The sequence below is a fragment of the Elgaria multicarinata genome, chromosome 9 (genome assembly GCF_023053635.1).
Source record: "Elgaria multicarinata webbii isolate HBS135686 ecotype San Diego chromosome 9, rElgMul1.1.pri, whole genome shotgun sequence".
Classification (NCBI taxonomy): domain Eukaryota; kingdom Metazoa; phylum Chordata; class Lepidosauria; order Squamata; family Anguidae; genus Elgaria; species Elgaria multicarinata.
The window spans coordinates 47,034,751-47,054,272 of record NC_086179.1 but is presented as its reverse complement, the minus strand read 5'-3'; the positions used below and the strand labels follow the sequence as shown (position 1 = coordinate 47,054,272).

Sequence of the window (19,522 nt, the reverse complement as noted above, 5' to 3'; positions counted from 1 at the left end):
CACCCTCTCTGAGTGAAGCCATGTCTACTGGCACTCCAGGTATAGATCCATATCATGGTGTACCCCAATAGCATAGAGGTAGAGGTCTGTGGGGGGGGGCTGCCCCACAGCAGGCGAGAGGGAGCAGGTGTATAACTCTACCCCTTGGCCAATAATTTCCCCTAAGGCAAGTCTAACAGGGCACTTACGCACCTGCCAATTCTTTTCTGCCCCACTGATTCCCTTCTGCAAGTAGTGTGTCCTGCCAATTACATTGCACAAGCTGGAGCCTCTGCCTATGCGAGAGAGATTTAGCATTTCTTAGGGGAAACCCCCAAACAAGTGCAAACACTCATTTCTGGAAGAAAACTTCTTTAAGCAAGCTCCGCCAGCCTTCTTCTTCCAGAAATGAGCATTTAATAGCTAAAATAAAATAACTAAGAATAAATATAAATAAATAAGCCCTTTGAGTTCTCACCTGTCCTACAGAAATGTCAATTAAATGTTAATTTATGAATCTCATGGCTGAGAAGTCTAGAAGCCCTTACAATTCCTCTAATCTTTCTACAGACTTCTCACCAGTTGCAAAATTATATAAATGGTAAAAAAAAAAAAATGTGGTTCTTTAGCCCAAGTTTGTATGAGTAAGCGCTTTATTAGCTTCTATGTAAGCCAGCTCTTCTCTTTGTCCAGATTATGTGGTATTAGGCACAAGTCATGTCACTTTTACTCTGCTGGAATGACATTGTTGCCTACCTTCCTAAAGTAGTAGATAATAACTTGTTAAAAGGAAAGATATTTGGGCTTTGCCACAAACAGAAATCTCTTCCTTAGGGATAAATGAGTAAGTATCCAGAGATTATTACAAAATGTTTACCAACCTCCAGCCTGACCCTGTGCCTGCTTACTCAGATGTAAATAATATTAAGTATGGGCCAAACTAGATGTGCATGAGTTTAATAAATGTACTCACACGTTTGGTCCTAAAACAATGGGTACTTTTTTGTATTAAGCTGAGTGTATGTATGTATGTGTGTGTGTGTGGACGGGGGGGCAAAACTGACTCCCCTGCCTTACCAAATGAGCTGGATGCTTTCAACAGTCCCCACCCCCCAGCCTATTCACATATGTGTGCTGTATCCATGTAACATGCAGTATGGATCTAATTGAACAAGGCAGAAGTGGTGTGAGTTCATTTCTCCATCATGATGTGGATCATCTAACACATTTGAGCACTGCTGGAAACACCCTTCCTCTGCGTCCCGTCTGCACGGCCACGGGGAGGCTGCTGTGGGCGGAGGCGAAGGAAGATGTGCCTCCTCGCCATTGGTTGGTGCAGCTTGGCACCACTGTATGGGGCGGCGCGGAGCAGCCTATATTAGGTGCCTGCGCCTGCCCCCAGGGCTTACCATCTCCCGTGGCATTTGGGCCGGGCATGCTTAGAGGAAAGGGACAGTGATCATTCAGTGGCACTGTTCAGGGTGAGTGGTGATTCCTGAGGCCTTCTGCTGAGGGTTCTGTGGCCCCAGTGGAGGGATAAGGATTACCGGTTAGGCTGACTAGTGTTTTGAGGCCTGGGAGGTGAGGAGCATGGGGTGGTCTACCCTCCCCAAAAGGGATATGGCCTGGGAGTGGCAAACCTTGATACCACCCCCAGACATGGAATGTTTCGCCCATTATAACACCTAGCTAGTTGATGGCGTAGCATACGGCCCACCCAGTCTCCCTTTGCAGATATAGTTAATAAAATGTGGCCTGAATTTGATACCATACACTGTTGTCTCATCTCCTTATTTTGCACCTCACACTACAATAAGGCCCTTGCTCCTGTCCCAAGAGTTAAGAGAACCGCTGCACAAGTAGGACTTGTAACAAAATATTGCAGTGCAGAGTGCTTCTGTTCAGGCTTCCAACAAGCCACCCAGTCATCCTCTCTTCCAGGATATTCTCTTCCATTCTACCTCCCCCCCTCCCAGTTTTCTCACCCCCTCAACAAACACTCAAGCATTCTGTGACTACTGAGCATGTTCAGTCTTCACTGGGTTGTATCGGGGGCACCTCTTCCGGTTTTGGGGTGTTTGTTTTTGTTTCACACTTGGGGTTGCCCTGAGACCTCCCACTGGTTTACCAGTGGTCTCCTTTTGGCAACATAGCTGTCAGCACTCAGCACCTGAGTTTGCTATTAGAGGGAGTGATGTGCAGTTTCACATTGAAACAGCAATCACACATTTGGTTATGTTCATTTTCAAGTGAATCCATGTTGTCCACAGGTGGCTGAACACATTTCACAAAGGTGAAACATTTACTTTTGTTGAACATCTGAATTCATTCTACCTCCTACAGAGATTGCCTTGTTCACTTGAAAAATAGTTGTAGGATACAGAGGGTATCTCTACATTAAGGGAAATCTCATTGTTTACTCTGCACTGTTGTGCTTCCTGGTTCTTTGGCACAATTGAAATGAGCTGGATTACATGGGATGAGAGGGACAACAAGGCAGAAGATCCTCCTGTTTCCCAGGGCTCCTTTAAATGACAGACATGATTGGTTGAATCAAGGGAGCACCTCCCTACCTGGCATATGTGTTTTCATCTGTTTTCTCACAGCCTCCAGGAAAGCCAGGACTTACTTCTGAGTAAGATTGTGCTCTAAGTTTACAACTCTTGTCATGTGTACTTGGGAGTAAGCCCCTTGGAACACAGTGGGATTTACTTCCGAGTAGACACATGGAGATGAGATCTGTCTCCCTTTGTTGCAGGGAGGCATTTTATCCTCTTCACTCTCCATTTAAAGTCCTTCCAACTTTACACACTGCCGTTATGGGTTTATTTGAGATTTTCTCTGATCTATTTCACAACAGAATAAGGGGGGATTGGAGAAGCCACAGGAGATATCCTGTTAGTTTACAGCATCATTTAATTGACCTGGAAACTTTGTGAGTGGCCAGAAATGAGCATGCTAAAAAATAGCTCATTTAGAGAAGCCCAAAGAGTCACATAAAGATAATTTTCTAGCACAACCCCATCAAAAAAAGTTATCCTCAGTAGACAAATATTCTTTACAGATTATCCCATGCAAGAGGAGAATAGAGCCTATGAACATCCAAATTACAGCAGGCCATAAGAAGAGAGCCAGAGGTACAGATGAATAGTACCTTCAGGGTAAGGAATACATTTAGGAAGAAAAATCCAGATTGATCAATCATGTTGATTGTCACAAGTTTCTGGAGAAGGTTAAAATTCATACCTATCAGTCCATTTGATACAGAAGTAAACTGTCACTGAGCTCATTGAACTGATCATATATATTTTTCAGAAATGTTCCAAGTGGTGGATCCCTCACTTTTCATAAAAAAGCAGCCAATACATAATAGTCCATCCATACTACAAATTCTAAAACACACAACAAAAAATGTGATTGTGTGATTAAGCATTATATTAGTCCTTGGTTCTAGCCCTACCTTTAATATCACAAGTGATCATAATAATGTTCTACATACAGGAAACTGTCTTATACTGAGACAGACCAGTGGTCCATCTAGACCAGTATTGTGAACACTGACTGGCAGTGGCTCTCCAGGGTTTCAGCCAGGAGTTTTTCTCACCCTATCTGGAGATGCTGGGTAATCAAACCTGAGACCTTCTCCATGAAAAGTTCCCTATGAGCTACAGCCCCTCCCATAGCTATAACTAAATGGAGCCTCCATGGTTGTAGATCTCACTGAATAGCAGATGCTGGGGGACTACAGAACAGGGAAGAGGTGTAGCTTTCACATTCTGTTTATAAGCATTAGATTAGTCCTCAGTTCTAGCAAGCATCCAGCTACCCATTTGTTAGAAACGTAATGCTGGGCTAAATGGATCATTTGGGCTAATCTAGCAGAGCTGGGCTTTTGCTCTTACCATCAACTTTTTTTAAAAAAATCCATGTGTGTTTGCTCAAAATAAGTCTCACTGAGTTTACTGAAACCTATTACAATGTCCAGGTGCCTAGGGGTTCTTCCAAAACAAAGGGTTCATAGCACTAACAATCAGAAGTCGCTGGTGGAAGGAGCAAGAGGAGAAGATTACCAGTGCAAGACTGATAGGGGCCTGATCTACACTACTGCTTTACAGTGGTATTGAAGTGCATTGATAGCTGTTGGGGCACAATCCATATTCCAGATACTGCTTTCATAGTGTTATTTCTTGCTTTTTATTCCACATTCATAATCATTTGACACAAGGTGCAGATCTGACCAAAGTTACAAGTGGAAGGCAATGATGACACAAAATTGGGTGGGATAACTAATACCCTGGAAGACAGAAACAAACTTCAAAGTGATCTTGATAGGCTGGAGTGCTGGGCTGAAAACAACAGGATGAAATTTAATAGGGATAAATGCCAAGTTCTACATTTAGGAAATAGAAACCAAAGGCACAGTTACAAGATGGGGGATAATTGGCTCAGCAATACTACAAACGAGAAGGATCTTGGAATTGTTGTAGATCAAAAGCTGAATATGAGCCAACAGTGCAATATGGCTGCAAGAAAGGCAAATGCTATTTTGGGCTGCATTAATAGAAGTATAGCTTCCAAATCACGTGAGGTACTGGTTCCTCTCTATTCGGCCCTGGTTAGGCCTCATCTAGAGTATTGCATCCAGTTCTGGGCTCCACAATTCAAGAAGGACGCAGACAAGCTGGAGCGTGTTCAGAGGAGGGCAACCAGGATGATCAGGGGTCTGGAAACAAAGCCCTATGAAGAGAGACTGAAAGAACTGGGCATGTTTAGCCTGGAGAAGAGAAGATTGAGGGGAGACATGATAGCACTCTTCAAATACTTAAAAGGTTGTCACACAGAGGAGGGCCAGGATCTCTTCTCGATCCTCCCAGAGTGCAGGAAACGGAATAACGGGCTCAAGTTAAAGGAAGCCAGATTCCAGCTGGACATCAGGAAAAACTTCCTGACTGTTAGAGCAGTGTGTCAATGGAATCAGTTACCTAGGGAGGTTGTGGGCTCTCCCACACTAGAGGCCTTCAAGAGGCAGCTGGACAAGCATCTGTCAGGGATGCTTTAGGGTGAATTCCTGCATTGAGCAGGGGGTTGGACTCGATGGCCTTGTAGGCCCCTTCCAACTCTGCTATTCTATGATTCTATGATTCTATGTCTGGACCCCCAGGAAAATTCCGTGATTGGGGCAGGGAGCACCTAGATCTCCTGCCTTAATGTCCCTGAAGTCACTCAGATGAGAGGGGCTATGTCAGAGTAGGATGATCTGTGAATAAGTAGTAAGATATGGATAGTGCCCTCACTAGAACAACTCTGCGCCCCCCCTTTTTTTTAGATTTGCTGCATAGTTAGAAACATAGGAGCTTCTTTAGACCAAGTCATTCCTTTGGGGCATCTAGGCCAGTATGGTCAACATTCACTGGCAGCAGCTCTCCAGGGTTCCAGGAAGGATTCCTCCTTAGCCCTGTTTTGTGGTACCAATGATTGAACCTGGGACCTTCTGCATGCAAAACACATGCTCTAGAACTCTACAGACCCTTCCCCGGGGTAGAACACTTCCAATGGATTTCTTATGCATTTCTTGGAAATGCCATTTGGAGTCACTCATGAAAGAGTGTCTGGAGCTTCCCAGCTTCAGAAATGAAGGGCCTCACAACTCTGCTATTGGTTACACATCAGTGTCTTCAAGTCCTTGCACATACCAAACCATAAGAGCTAGCATTTGTGTGTAGCACAGCTAAAAACAGAAAGGAAAACCATCCAATTCCTAGCCTACTGTTCCCTGTACCTATGAAAAGCTTGAGAGACACAGATCCTACTCAGGGCAAGAATTGTGTTAGGCTGACAAAGACAGCAACTACTCAGAGAAAGTGCAAGTACTCATCATTCCGCATTTACAATATTCATTTTCTATCTCTGTGGGCAGCCCTTTCATAATCAGACACAGATCTCTACCAGGAGCAAACTGTACATACTTGCCCCGCTAGATCCAGCACTGTAATGCAATGAAGGATGTCTTTGTCTATTTTCTGCCCTTTATTTTTGTACCAGGATTTGCTGTCCACTGTTTACTGCATTGTGCCAGCAAGAACAAGACAAACTTATAACCGATTTGGGGATTTACACCCTTTTACCAGGAAGGCAAGGGGTGCTATTCTACTCCCCCATGTTTCAAAGAACATAGATCTTAAAATAATAAACTCTCTCTCTGTGTGTGTTTGCCGTTTAGATAGAAATAAATTACATCCACTTTGAAACTTCCTGTATTTATATGTTTACTCAGATGTAAGTCTCATTGTGTTCATAAGTGTATGTAGGATTGTATCCTAAACCAATTATCCTTTCCCAGCATTAAAAACACATAGAAAGATCTTGAAGAATTGCTTGTATTCCCAAACACAGACATTACCAGTGGCAAATATGCCTGTTCTACTGATAACCATGTTATTTTAGTTTTCATTTGGGCTTCGGTTGCAGACGAGTGGCCTTCAGTTATTTATGAAAGTGAGCATGGTTCTAAGGATAGGTCAAGGCAACACAAATGTGTGTGTGTGGGGGAGAATAATGCAATAAATGGGGGAGAACTGAAGTATTCACTTTGGGAAACTGCAAAACTCAACTAAAACTTGCTGCTGCTTTTTTTTTTTTTTTTTAAGAATCCAAGTGCCAAACAGAAACCAAGAGAACAGAACACCAAGAGTATTGTTACTAGAGTAACAACAGAGAGCTCCAAAAGTCACTTTTAGCCCATACCAAGTTCAAGCGCCTCGTTGAGTCACTGTAATTCCAAAAGCGACTGAAAACTATCAGGTTCCTTCCAAGGCAACTTACACTTAAGATGTAAAGCCACACCAGCATTTAAAAATAATTACACAATTCCGGAGCATACCATTTTCTCCTTACAATATTGGCAAAGGACATGTAGAAGCAAGCACAATTACTGCGGCGGTGGAGGCGAGGCTGGGTGGGGGGCAGATAGACGCCCCTGAAATATGGGGGGGGGGAGGGCGAACGTGACCCTGTTGCGCCTTTTAGGAACCGACGAGGGCTCTCAAAACTACGCATCTCCTCCGCCACAGCCAAATAGCCACACAAAGTTAGATCGCGGTTTAAAAGTAATATAAAACTTTCACCCAGCGCAGATCCAATGCCCTCCCTCCCGTCTTCCCTTTAGTTTAGAAAACTTACAGTGAAAGGGGCATGTCGCCCGTTGAGAAGTGAAATTTGAGTCCTGAGACCTTTCAGTCAAACCTTCAGAGAAAGTTTAGTTGAGGAAAGGCAGATCCGGTAAGCCGAGCGCCTGAAAGTCAACTCACTTTTATCAAACTCCCCCCCCCCCCATCAATTAACGAGTCCCCGCTGTTTGCAACGAGTCAACCTCCGTGCGCAGAAACTTTTTTTTTTCCTTTTTAATTTTCCTTTCAGATAAGGGGCGCTGTAACATTTGTTTTTAGTCCCTAGTCCTGTTCAGGATGTTGTCATCACCTATCCACGCTGGATTTTTTTCTAGGAAGCCTTAAAATCGCGAACGTGCTACAGGATCCACGGTGCCCACAGGACTTTTATTTCTTTTTAAAAGGGGGTGGGGGGAGACAATGTTCTTCCTGTTGAAAACCAACCTTCACGAAGTCAACTCTGAAATGTCAGGGAAGAAATGGAAAGGACCCTTTCTCACCCCCATCACAGAGTTTATGGGCATCTTTTCCCCAAGAGCTTGAATTTGAAACTAAACTACTGCAAATCCAGAATACGTCCATGGTCTAGTAGAAATGTGCGGGGGAGTTGCCGATTTCTCAGCAGCGTGTAAATCAAACAAGTACTCCGAATTCAAAGCTTAAAACACACACACACACACACACACACACACAGAGACATTCAGTCCTCACAGCCTGGATCCAGTGCACCCATTACCTATTTTTGTGCCGGGTCTTTAAGAGATTCCTTCCAAAGGGAGCCATGGTAAGTCCCAAAGGCAGACGAACAACATCAAACAGCTCTAAAACTCAGGCTGGCTGCAGAGTTCCTGTCCTCCTCCTGCTGCTGCTGCCGCCGCCGCCGCCGCCACTCCGGCTTGTTAATAGTCACCCAGCGTAGAGAAGTTGTGCAACTCGTTGCTAACTTTGAACTCCTGCCTTCTTGTTATTGCTGCTGCTGCTCTTTTGGAGCCCTGCCCAGCAGCACTCTTGAAGGAGGCGTTTAGGAACGGGGGGGGGGGGGGGGCGGAGGCCGGGGGAGGAAAGCGAGGGGGGGGGAGAGAGGAGAACTAAAACAAAACAAAACAAAACGAAAAGGGTGCATTTGTGTGTGAACGACGGCTTGCCATTGTGATGTGAAGTTATTTCTTAAACTTTCCGACCTGCTAACTGAGAGAAGCAATCCCCTGGTGCAAGATGAGCCGGGGCATGGGCTTGTAAGCCAATGTTTGCCCTACTTCGAGTAAATGCATTGAAAAGGAATGGGACTTGGGGACGAATATCAGGTTAAAAGCCACAGTATTGGGGAATATGGCAGAGGGGTTAAAAGGATTAAAGAAAAGAGTTTTCACTAGTAGTTTACAAGCAAGGTCACAGCAGGCTTAACCGGAGGACAGGCATCACATGGATACACCCCTTCTCTGCTGCAGCACAGTAATAAAGGTGGATGAAATGCCAGCACACAAGATGCGTGGCAGGCAGAAGGGCCACAGACAGCGTAGGAAGCTGCCATATATTGAGTCAGACCATTGATCCATCTAGCCCAGTATGGTTGAGGTGCCTTTCTAGGGTTTCATGCAGGTGTTTTCTCAGCTCCATCTAGGGACTTCCTTCACAACACCGAGTTGGTGTTGCATTCCCTTCCCCAAATCCCCCAGTTTCGCTTACTCCAGGTGGCGTTGGGTAATTCCGATGCCAAGGAGGAAGCACGAGTTTTCCGGCGGTCATCCAGGTACTGGAGCCACCGCCACCGCCCTCTTCATGGCTTCCGGCAACCAATCGCTAGTTGCTGTCCGCCAGGACTGCCCCCCGGATTGGCCATGGAGCAAGGTCAGATGGTGGAAGAGATGGGGTGACCTCAGTGAAAAAGTCAGATTAAGTTCCCAATGTTTTTAGTGCATAGCTTCGAAGAAAAGCGGCATAGTAGCTGCTCATCTGCGGCTGCGGCATATAACTGACGCAGCACAGATTCGCAGTCACCACTGGGCTTTGAGCGCAATAGACAGCCCCTTGGAGAATCCAAGAACTGAACTTTGGACCTTTTGCATCCAAAGCATGTGCTCTACCACTGAACCACACCTCCTACCAAACTGAAGTTAGAATTATTGGTACATTTGGGAGAGGGGAGAGAGACAATGCAAGCTACAGAATAGTGTAAAACCTTTATTAGGGCCAACTAAAAACATTACAAAGTGGTGAGCAGTCCTTCATGTTTAGCAAAGCTCTTCTTCAAACTTGGTGTTAAGGCTGGGGGGATGGAGAGAAAAGACATTGCATCAGTGAAACTGCAGAAGCCCTAGAGAATGCATTATGTGATAACTATTGAGCATGACAGTCTCCCTAAACACCCCCTCCCCAAATAGAGTCCAAAAATGCAGGGCGCTGTGTTGATCCATCTCTGTGTGTATTGTAGGTCTTTAAAGGGTCCAAGACCAAGCTATCCCACAAATACTTTGCATTACAACAGGAATGACTGACAATAATACTATTATTGCTGGTGAAATCCATTCCCCACCATCACCAGCTACTGTATGGATTATGGCTAAGCTCAGGGGGAACAGGGAACCTGATGAGGGTGGAAGATGTGTAGTGGCTAAAGTGTTGGACTGGGAGCCAGGAGATCCGGGTTCTAGTCCTCAATTGGCCATGGAAACCCGCTGGGTGACTTTAGGCCAGTCACAGACTCTCAGCCCAGCCTACCTCACAGGGTTGTTGTGAGGATGAAATGGAGAGGAGGAGGATTATGTATGTGCCTTGGGTTCCTTGGAGGAAAAAAGGTGGAATATAAATGCAATAAAAAATAAATAAAATAAATATAAGTAATCAAGATGTTGCGGCACTTCTGCTCCTTGGGCATTAGGCCCTGGCTCCACTGCAGTGTGTAAGAGTGCTTACTTAGAAGTAAGTCCCTCTGAGTTCAGGGGGCTTAGGGTTTTTGGCATAAAAAAACTGAGTGGAGGTGGTGTTAGTGTGCAGCCTAATCTACTTGGTTATATCTACTTGGAATTAGTTCAATAGGGCTTTTACTTCCAAGTAAGTATGCATAGGACTGCAGTCTTAAGTGAGACCATGTATAGCGCAAAAAAGGGGGGATTGGAAGTTGCACCAGAAACTGGTATAACAAGGAAGCAATGGCTGTTTCCCCTATATATTATTATTATTATTATTATTTATTTATATAGCACCATCAATGTACATGTATATGTACAATGTATATGAAAGTGAAGCTGTATTCAGATTGGTCTCTTGCACTTATAGGAACCTACAGGTGCCTTGTAAAGTGCAGAGCACATAAGGAGAAATCTAGTTCCTCCCAATAGGCAAAGAAAATATTCTTTTTCTAGTTCTAGGAGAAATAGTGGAGTAGGCAGTGAGAAGCTGAGACCAGGAGGTCAGGAAAGCCTCCTCCCCAGCTGTATCACTTTAATGGGGATGGGATTTTTAATGTAGGCATGGCTGGTTATCTGATGTGGGAATTGACATGTCTAGGGTACACATTTGGCACAATCTATGTCTTTAATATGTTTTAACTGTCCATGTATTAATTTGTAAAATTGCCTTGAGTCCCAGTATTGTGGAAAAGGCAGGGATAAATGAAAAAGCTCTGGCTTTGTCTGGACTCTGGATCTGCTGGTGCCAAGCATCCTGCTCCACATCACACCTCTCTTTCATGGAGAGTTGTAACATGCTCCCCTTTTGTGCAGCTGTATGACCAGAAGAAATTAATAGGGGTGTGCACGTACCCCCCGATCCTCTTCGCCCCCAATCCGCAAATTGTGGATTGGGCCCACTCCGCCCCGCCTCGATCCGCCTAGGGGCCGCTCCGCTCCGCTGCAGAGCTCCGCTTCCGAATCGGAGCTCCGCAGTGGCGGGGAGTGGCGCCAGGTAAGGCCCCCCTCCCTCCTCTCCCTTAACAGTGTCCGTCGCGGCCCATCCCAGCTTCACTAGAGCCCGCAGCTCAACCAGGAACTGTAGGCCTTGATTGCGGCCTACACTTCCTGGTTGAACCGCGAGCTCTAGTGAAGCTGGGATAGGCCGCGACGGACGCAGGTAAGACCCCCCTCCCCCTAACATGGCTCTGCCACCGTCGCCGCATGGGCGGCAGCAGGGCCAGGTAACCCCCCCTCCCTCCTCTCCCTTACCTCCATCCATCTGCGGACCCACGGCTGCTTCAACAGAGCCCGAGGCCTCAACCAGGAAGATCAGGCCGGCCTAGTCTTCCTGTTTGAGTCCTCGGGCTCCATTGAAGCAGCCACGGGACCGCAGATGGATGCAGGTAAGACCCCCCTCCCCCTTGCCCCCTTACCTGGCTTTGCCGCAGTCACCACATGGGCGGTGGTGGTGGCAGGGCCAGGTAAACCCCCCTCCTCTCCCTTACCTGCATCCGGCCACGGACCCACGGCTGCTTCAACGGAGCCTGAGGACTCAAACAGGAAGACTAGTCTTCTTGTTTGAGTCCTCAGGCTCCATTGAAGCAGCTGCGGGACTGCGGACGGATGCAGGTAAGACCCCCCTCCCCCTTGCCCCCTTACCTGGCTCTGCCACCGTCGCCGCATGGGTGGCAGCGACAGCGGCAGGGCAAAGTAAAACCTCCTTACCTTTTTTGCGGAGCTCCGGATCGAGGCGAAGGATCCACCTTCACCTCGATCCGCTCCGCGGCTCCCCTGATCCTCTTCGCCTTAAGCGGAGGCGAAGCCCCCCGATCCACTCCTGCTTCTCCGGTCCGAGGAGAAGAGGAGCACATCCCTAGAAATTAAGCAGGTGCAGATTTTCCAATGAGAGAGAGAGAGAGAGAAAAGCAAAACTTGTATTTTGGAAAACATCTGTATCTCCTTGGATGTGGGGCTAATTAAGGGCCAAATGCAGAGCTCTGTGAACACAGAGCTCTGGTAAAACTCTCTCAGCTTAGAATAATTTCAGACACTAATACAAATGCAGGAAGTGTGAGTGGAGAAATGGTGTTTGTGCCTGAAGCATGCTTCAGCACATGTATCTCCCCCCTGGGGAAGGCGTATAAGAAGAATCCTGACTTTGGATGTTAATGATAGACAGGAAACATAACACGTTCACCCTTCCTGTATTTATTTACACATGTTATTAAAGCGCAAGTCTGCTCCAAGAGCCCCTTCTAGACTTACTGGAAGACATGGGAGCTAGTGTGTGTCCTTTGCTGCTCCACCAACATAGGAAGCCCAGGTTCTGTGTGAGGAGATCCCACCCCACCCCACCCTAGCATTTCCGGAGCTAGTGTGGGAGGGAGACACATGGCTGGATCTTTTCCCATGCCCTGGTGAGTCCAATGTGATGAGGCTGGAGGGAAGAACCCTCTCTCATGTCCCTAAGGGTGCAATCCTATGCATGCTTAGACAAAGTAAAGAAAAGAAAAGTCCTATAACTCCCAGCATTACCCCAGCCAGCCCTGCCTGAAGCCTTAAGCACAGCCTGAATTTCTGACTTCCTAATTTTAAAAAAATGTATTTATTAAATGCATCTCATACCTTACAGCCCAAAATGACACTCAAGGCAGCCAATGACAGGAAATCTCCAATATAAACAGAAATAGAGTTCAAACATAAAAAAACCAAAAAACAAATTAAAAATACAATGAAAACACATCTAGCAGTAACAGCAGACAGCTAGTTAAAAAAACAAAACAACAACCCTTCAGCAGCAACCCAGCTTAAATGCTAAATGCCTTCAGGAAAAGGAGAGCAAAGAGGGGGCCAACCTAGCCTCCCTTGACAGGGAGTTCTAGAGCCTTGGAGCAGCCACCAAGAAGGCCCTGTCTTGCTTCCCCACCAACCTGGAGTGTAAGAAATGATGCTATACTGCAGCCTTCCCCAATCTGGTGGCTTCCAGACATTTTGGACTAAAACTCCCAGCATTTCTTATTGCTTTCCATGCTGGCTGGGGCTGATTGGAGTTGAAGTTCAAAACATCTGGAGGTTAGGTTGGTATAACAGAATGCACATATTTATAGCACGCAAGAGTATGCCCACACAACAGTTCACATCACATTCCAGGCCAGGTCTATGGCAGGAATTTAACTATCCCTGAATAAGACAAGGGTCTTTTCCTCTAGGACAGCCCTTTGCTCAAAAGTAGGAAATCAGATGTGCAGTATGAGCAGAGAACCACACAGAACTCACTGTTGTCCCCATCACCTGTGAAAAGATGGCAAGAGACTTACATCAAACTGAAATTTCACTGCAGAGCAATTATGGAAATCAGGGCAATGGCTAGACCTGCCGATATCCCAGGGATCACCCTGGAATCATCCCTATGTGTTCACATGATGCACAGGGGATCCTGGGAGCAGGGAGGAATGATCCCTCCCTTGCCCTGGGATATCGGCATAGCCTTCCCCCTGCTTTTTCCATGTTCTTGGGATGAGCCTGAGAGTGCGGAACGTGTGTGTGTGTGTCGCAGGTTGTCCCAGCTACTCGTAAATAACCACGAGGAGCCAGGTATGGGGCACAGAGCTCCTCGGGAACTGTGCCCATCAGGGATGGGGTGGGGAGAGCAGGATTTTTTTTAAAAAAAACCCCAACAACTTACATTTTGTGATCGAGTGCTCGTGCGCTCCTTCTCCTTTAAGGAAAAAAAACCCAAAATGGTGGGCACAATGTCCTCTTCCTTCTAGGACGTTGCGCACCACATGTAGACAGAAGGGGAGATCTCACAAGAACCATATCACAAGATCCTCCCTCCTCCGTTGCGCTAGACCTGTAGGTCTAGCCATGGCCCAGATCTACAGAATTACAAATGGGTGAAATACCCATAAAATGAGTGAGGTACATATGTGTATTTAAATCATCTCTGTGCATCATACAAAATTGCAAAGCAAATGGCCCCACTTTGATAATATTTTTTCTTTGCTGGTATGTATATTATTTTAGTTGTATGCCTATTATTGTTTGTCACTTTAATAGAGATATCATGCATAAATTGTGCAAAATGCCTTAAATTGGAATCCTGATTCTCTTCTCCCATTTTTGCCTCACTGATTTAATAAACTGGGGACTGGGGGAATGAGGTGCATTCTGTCTCTTTAGCACAGAGGGTGGCTTCACACATTAAGTGTCCATGTAGAGAAATAATGTAATTTGTAGGAAGATAGCTATATGTAGCTAATTGTGTTGATCTAACGACAAACCATACATTCTCCACCACCACCTTTTCCTTGTAGAATGTTTATGGTACCATGTAAAACAGCAATGAACTATTTCAGAAATTGTAGCCAACACCATTCCTAGCCCGGCCACAAAGGCTTCTTACAGTGGTCTCTCCTGCGGATCTGAGGGCATGTTCTTGTGAGCATGACTCACATCCCCGAGCAGTGAGAACTTCCAAAGGGCAGTGCTGTCCAGGTTTTGGTTTTGTTCAGGGTGATTTACAACCAAATTAAAACATAACAAAATTTAAAACAGCGAAAAATAATTTACAAACATACAAGCAGAACAAAGGTGGAAGCAAACAGCATGTTCTCCCAGCAGGCAACAGATTCACTACCCCACACCAGATCCTCAGAGAAAGAGGTACCATGCACCCAAAGATGCTTTCACATTTCAGCTAACTCACAGATCTCTCTTTCTTTGTGCCTTTGTCTGGTGACACAAAGCTGCTTTTGTCCATATACACATACACACACACAAGTCTGTCTCCCTTTAACTGGAGAGGGTGGGGTGTGTCATTATCCAAAAACAATGAGTTGAATACAGTGTTAGTCTTAGATGGGGGGAAAGTATTTTTTCTATCATCGCTTTCCCACCCTGCTTCTTTCCCACAATACTTCATCTTTCTTTGCATGGGGAAGAAAGAGGAAGTAAACAATGTCTACGTGGCCCATTTAGTGGGCGTTTTTATACCCCTGCTTCTCTTGCACACAGCAGGAAATGGCAGCACATTTTGTACAGCCAAAACCCTTGGATTTTCCGGGTCTTTTTTTGTGATGGGAAAATAAGCATAAGGTGTGGAAGATGCGCAAAAGGACTCGTGGAAAATCATGAGTGGCCAGTAGCGAACGAGCGATAAAATGCTCATCTGATGATGGTCTTTGAGTAGGCCCATTGAAATGAATATGGTTTTGGTTAGTCATGAGTAAAAACAACAACATTTACATCAATGGGTCTACTCTAAGTAGGATTTACCATTGGATTCAACCCCCTAACAGTTTTCCTGTGCTGCATCCACAATGTAATCATGCATTTGAGATTGTTGTATTGGAATACACACATTTGTCCTCATAATAATCATAGGAGGCAAGCTACTACCATTCTCTCTCTCTCTCTCTCACACACAGACACACACACACACACACACACACACACACCAGAGGCAGAGGCAGGCAGAGAGAGAGAGAGAACCTTCCCAGTGCCACTTTTTGATTGTCTTTAATTCACCTAAACTGTGGTTGATTTTCTCTAATTCACCTAACCTGGAAAGAGATTTGACGCCCAGTCTTCAAAATCTGGTAGAACTACATTCTGGTAAAAAAACAACAACAACCCTGACTGATTCTGTCATTGAGTGGATGACAGAATGAAAGATGCCTCATAATCCATGAAACACAGACAAAATCTGTCCCTACTTTGGTCCACCACTCTGCCACTGGCAGCCATCCAGCTCTAAGACAGTGCTGAAGTGGGAACTAGCCACAGTATAGGATACAATAACATATTCTAAATAACATATGCATTTGCGAGTTTGAGTGAACATGGAAAGCCCTTCACTGTGAACAGAATACTAATTTGTGAACTGAATCAAAAGGAAATTAATATGTTTTAATGTTAATAAACAAAGAGCTCAGTGAAATGGGAAGTAGGGATCTGTTGTTAAGTATGAAAAGGTTGACAACCCCCACCAAAGAATAGCGCCCACAGCTGTATCTACATTAACCTGCATGGAGCAATGTTATAACTCATTCCATGGGTTACCTATTAGTAGCAGCCTTGGGAATACCCTACATACTTTCAGTTAATCCCATGCCACTAAACTCTTTGAGGTGTGACTACAGAAAAAGAAGAAGAAGTGACAGCTGGGTGATTAAACTACAAAGAGAGGAGGAGGGAGGGAAAATTAGAAGCAAATACAGTCACTAAGCTTGGCAATTGCTCAGATGGTCATGCTTCATATCTCCATGAAAAGCTTTCTATCAGTATCTCAGAACTGGGACTTAATTCAGCTGGGCTGGGGGGAGGGGAGGAGATTTCCGCACCATTCAATGGTGACAAATATTTTCCAACCACCTGAAATGCCTGCTAGTCTCTCTTGGCACAGAAAGTTCATTCCACAGCTGGGAATTTTTCCTATACACATTAACTCCCCCCTTTCCTCTTTATTTGTCTGACTTTAAAAATATTATAAGCAAATTGTTTCAGCAGGCAGGTTTACATTATGGCACTTCATTAATCTTATTTCAAAGATGAGATAATGCTACAACAGCTATGGCTTAGCTTACTTTTTTTACAATTAGCCAAATACTACAGGAGAAGATGAATTAAAAGAGGTAGTACAACATACTAGGGTGTCCATATGAAAAGGAGGACAGGGCTCCTTTATTTTTAACAGTTGCATAGAAAAGGGAATTTCAGCAGGTGTCATTTGTATATGTGGAGAACCTGGTGAAATTCCCTCTTCATCTCAACAGTTAAAGCTGCAGGAGCTATACTAGAGTGGCCAGATTTAAAAGAGGGCAGGGCACCTGCAGCTTTAACTGCTGTGATGAAGAGGAAATTTCCCCAGATTCCCCATATATACAAATGACACCTGCTGAAATTTCCTTTTCAATACAACTGTTAAAGATACAGGAGCCCTGTCTTCCTTTTCATATGGTCACCCTAATAGTGTCTGAGAAGCTGAGCTACAAATTAAGAAATCTATGGTTTGAATCCACAAAGATTAAAGACACAAAGTAGTGTTAACCAAATCACTCTCCATGTGGCCCAACTGAGATGGTAAATCTGTATCAAGGCCATACCAGAGGCTCATAATACTGAATGTTCTTCCTACAAAAGCAAACAAAAGAAAACATCTACACAGAAAAGTAGATGTTCAGGGGGAGGGTTCTAGCCTTTTCCTTTGTAATGAAGAGTATTCAGTTATACAAACAGTGGTGCTGCTGAGGTAGGACTTTGGGGCAGGCATCGAGGCCCTCACTCAGAAGATTGAGCAGGAAGGCCTCCAAATGTAGCTGGGTTTGCTTACCACATTTTGAAATAAGTGAAGTAATATACATTGCCATCTAAAGAGGGAGTACATAAAACTATTAAGTCCAGAGATTAAAATTACCAAACCACACTACGGCATCTGAACCCTCCTCTTCACAGCCACTCCAGAGGAGGAAAGGAAAAGGGGCAAATGAGCCTGTGGCTTGTGACATTGGGAACCCTGACATGACAAGGCCTGTGATGGTGCATTCTATTTGCATTCTAGTGAAGACGAGTAGAACACCCTTGCAGACCATGCCTATTAAACATGGCAAAGGATGAAATGAGAGAGCAAGGTTGGGGTGGGCCCAGCATGCATGACCCCACCCATCTACCCACTTTAAGTCTTTATGTGTTAAGGGCTTTTGTACTGAAGACATATTTTTCTTGGTAAATGTCCATTTTCAGACCCAATTCAAAGTGCTTCCAAAGCCTTAAATGGTTTGGGGCCAGGTTACCTGAAGGATAGTTTCTCACATACTGTATATGCCCACCTGGACCATAAGATCATCTTCAGAGGCCTCCTTCAGGTGCCTCCACCAAATGAGGTGAAGTAGGTAGCGTCTAAGGAGAGATACTGCTGCTAGCTTCCACTTTGGTTTCATATTGTAGTTTTAAACTTCTAAAAGTATTATATTATGTTTTATCAAGTTGCATTTTATGATTCTAATTTGGTGAACTAGCTTTGGCTATTGGACAGTATAGAAATGTAATACATAAATCAACAAATAAATAAATAATCAAATGTTCCTTGCCCTCAAACATGAAACATTCCTGTTTTCAAAATATTGTGTGACATATAAGTGGTGTCACCTTTCGTCAAACAGAATGTCTGTTGGCACAATCACGTTCATTCATTTGTGTCAAGTAGTATTTCCATGTTCTATTTGAAAATAGGGTTGGGGATATCACCCTGGTCCACGTCTGTTGGGGAAATGCTCACTCAGTGATCATTCTAACAGCTCTGGATACAGGATCCCTTCCATTCATACTTTCTTCCTTTCATTAGGGATGTCACAGAAATCCACAACAGAAGCAAATAAGTTCAGATTTCTATGGATCCAGTGTATGGATTACACAATAGACCAGCTTTTCCTGAGTCTGCAGACTGATTTTTTTTTTTTTTTTTTTTTTTTTTTTGCTTTCTGGACTTTTATGCAAATTTAATCATAGAGAAATATGTAAAATTAAAATCAAAACAAAACACCACCAGCCAAAAATTTCCCCAATAGGATAAAGTATGAAAACGTACATTGGGGGTGGAGATTTACACAAGGGGCGGAATTGTGCATTTGGGGAGCTTTTGCACATTTTTACAAGGGCAAATTTGCACATTTTTGGAAAGGCGAATTTGCGCAAATGTGAATTTGTGCAAAGCTGGGAGTTTGGAAGATAATGTGATTCTATCAATGAGTGGACGATGGAACAAAAGGCACCTGATAATTGGTGAAACACAGATAGAACAGATTTTACAAAATCTGTACCCTTCATACACATATGCAGTGCAAGCTGTCCAGAAGTGTAATAATTTGTTCTCTGTAATGATAAAATCTAAAGCAGTTGTATTCCCCTTCCAATTCAGGTCCATACATTCCAAGTAATAGACATGTACCTGACAATTCCTAATGAACAAAACTGTGTGTGTCCCACTGCTGCTTTGCTCTCTCCCCACTCCATTCATTACATGCATAAAGAAAGTGAAATTCTAAGGTAATGTTTAACAACTTCTGCATTCTCTGGGGTTTGGAGTGTACACAGCAATATCAGTTAGTGATAAAAGACGTGGGGCACCACTGATGTCCTTTAAGCACTCCTGAATAGGGTGCCCACTTTTGAATCACCAAAAAAGAGGGCAAAAGAGGACACACATTTGCATAAAAATTGCATGTGCTAATGTATATGTATAGATTCAAATCTAGAAATAATTATTATAATTGAGACAGAAATACAGTAAGTCCTGTCACAATGCAGAAGATGTCTGCTGTCAGGGTGCTAACTGTTGATGGACAATTATTATTATTATTATTATTATTATTATTATTATTATTTATTACATTTATATACTGCCCCATAACCAAAGCTCTCTGGGCGGTTTACAGAAGTTAAAAACAGTGAACATTATATATATATATATATATATATATATATATA

At 44.3% G+C, this 19,522-nt stretch overlaps 1 protein-coding gene across 1 annotated transcript in view; it reads right to left on the bottom strand.

Annotated features, from left to right (window-relative positions):
* Positions 1-8,021, bottom strand: part of RASSF9 (Ras association domain family member 9) — a 53,034-nt gene extending 45,013 nt beyond the window's left edge. The window contains exon 1 of the mRNA XM_063134703.1: positions 7,882-8,021. Coding sequence (XP_062990773.1) covers positions 7,882-7,928 — 47 coding nt within the window. The 5' untranslated portion in view covers positions 7,929-8,021. The remainder of the gene's footprint in view (positions 1-7,881) is intronic.
* Positions 8,022-19,522: the final 11,501 nt, after the last annotated feature.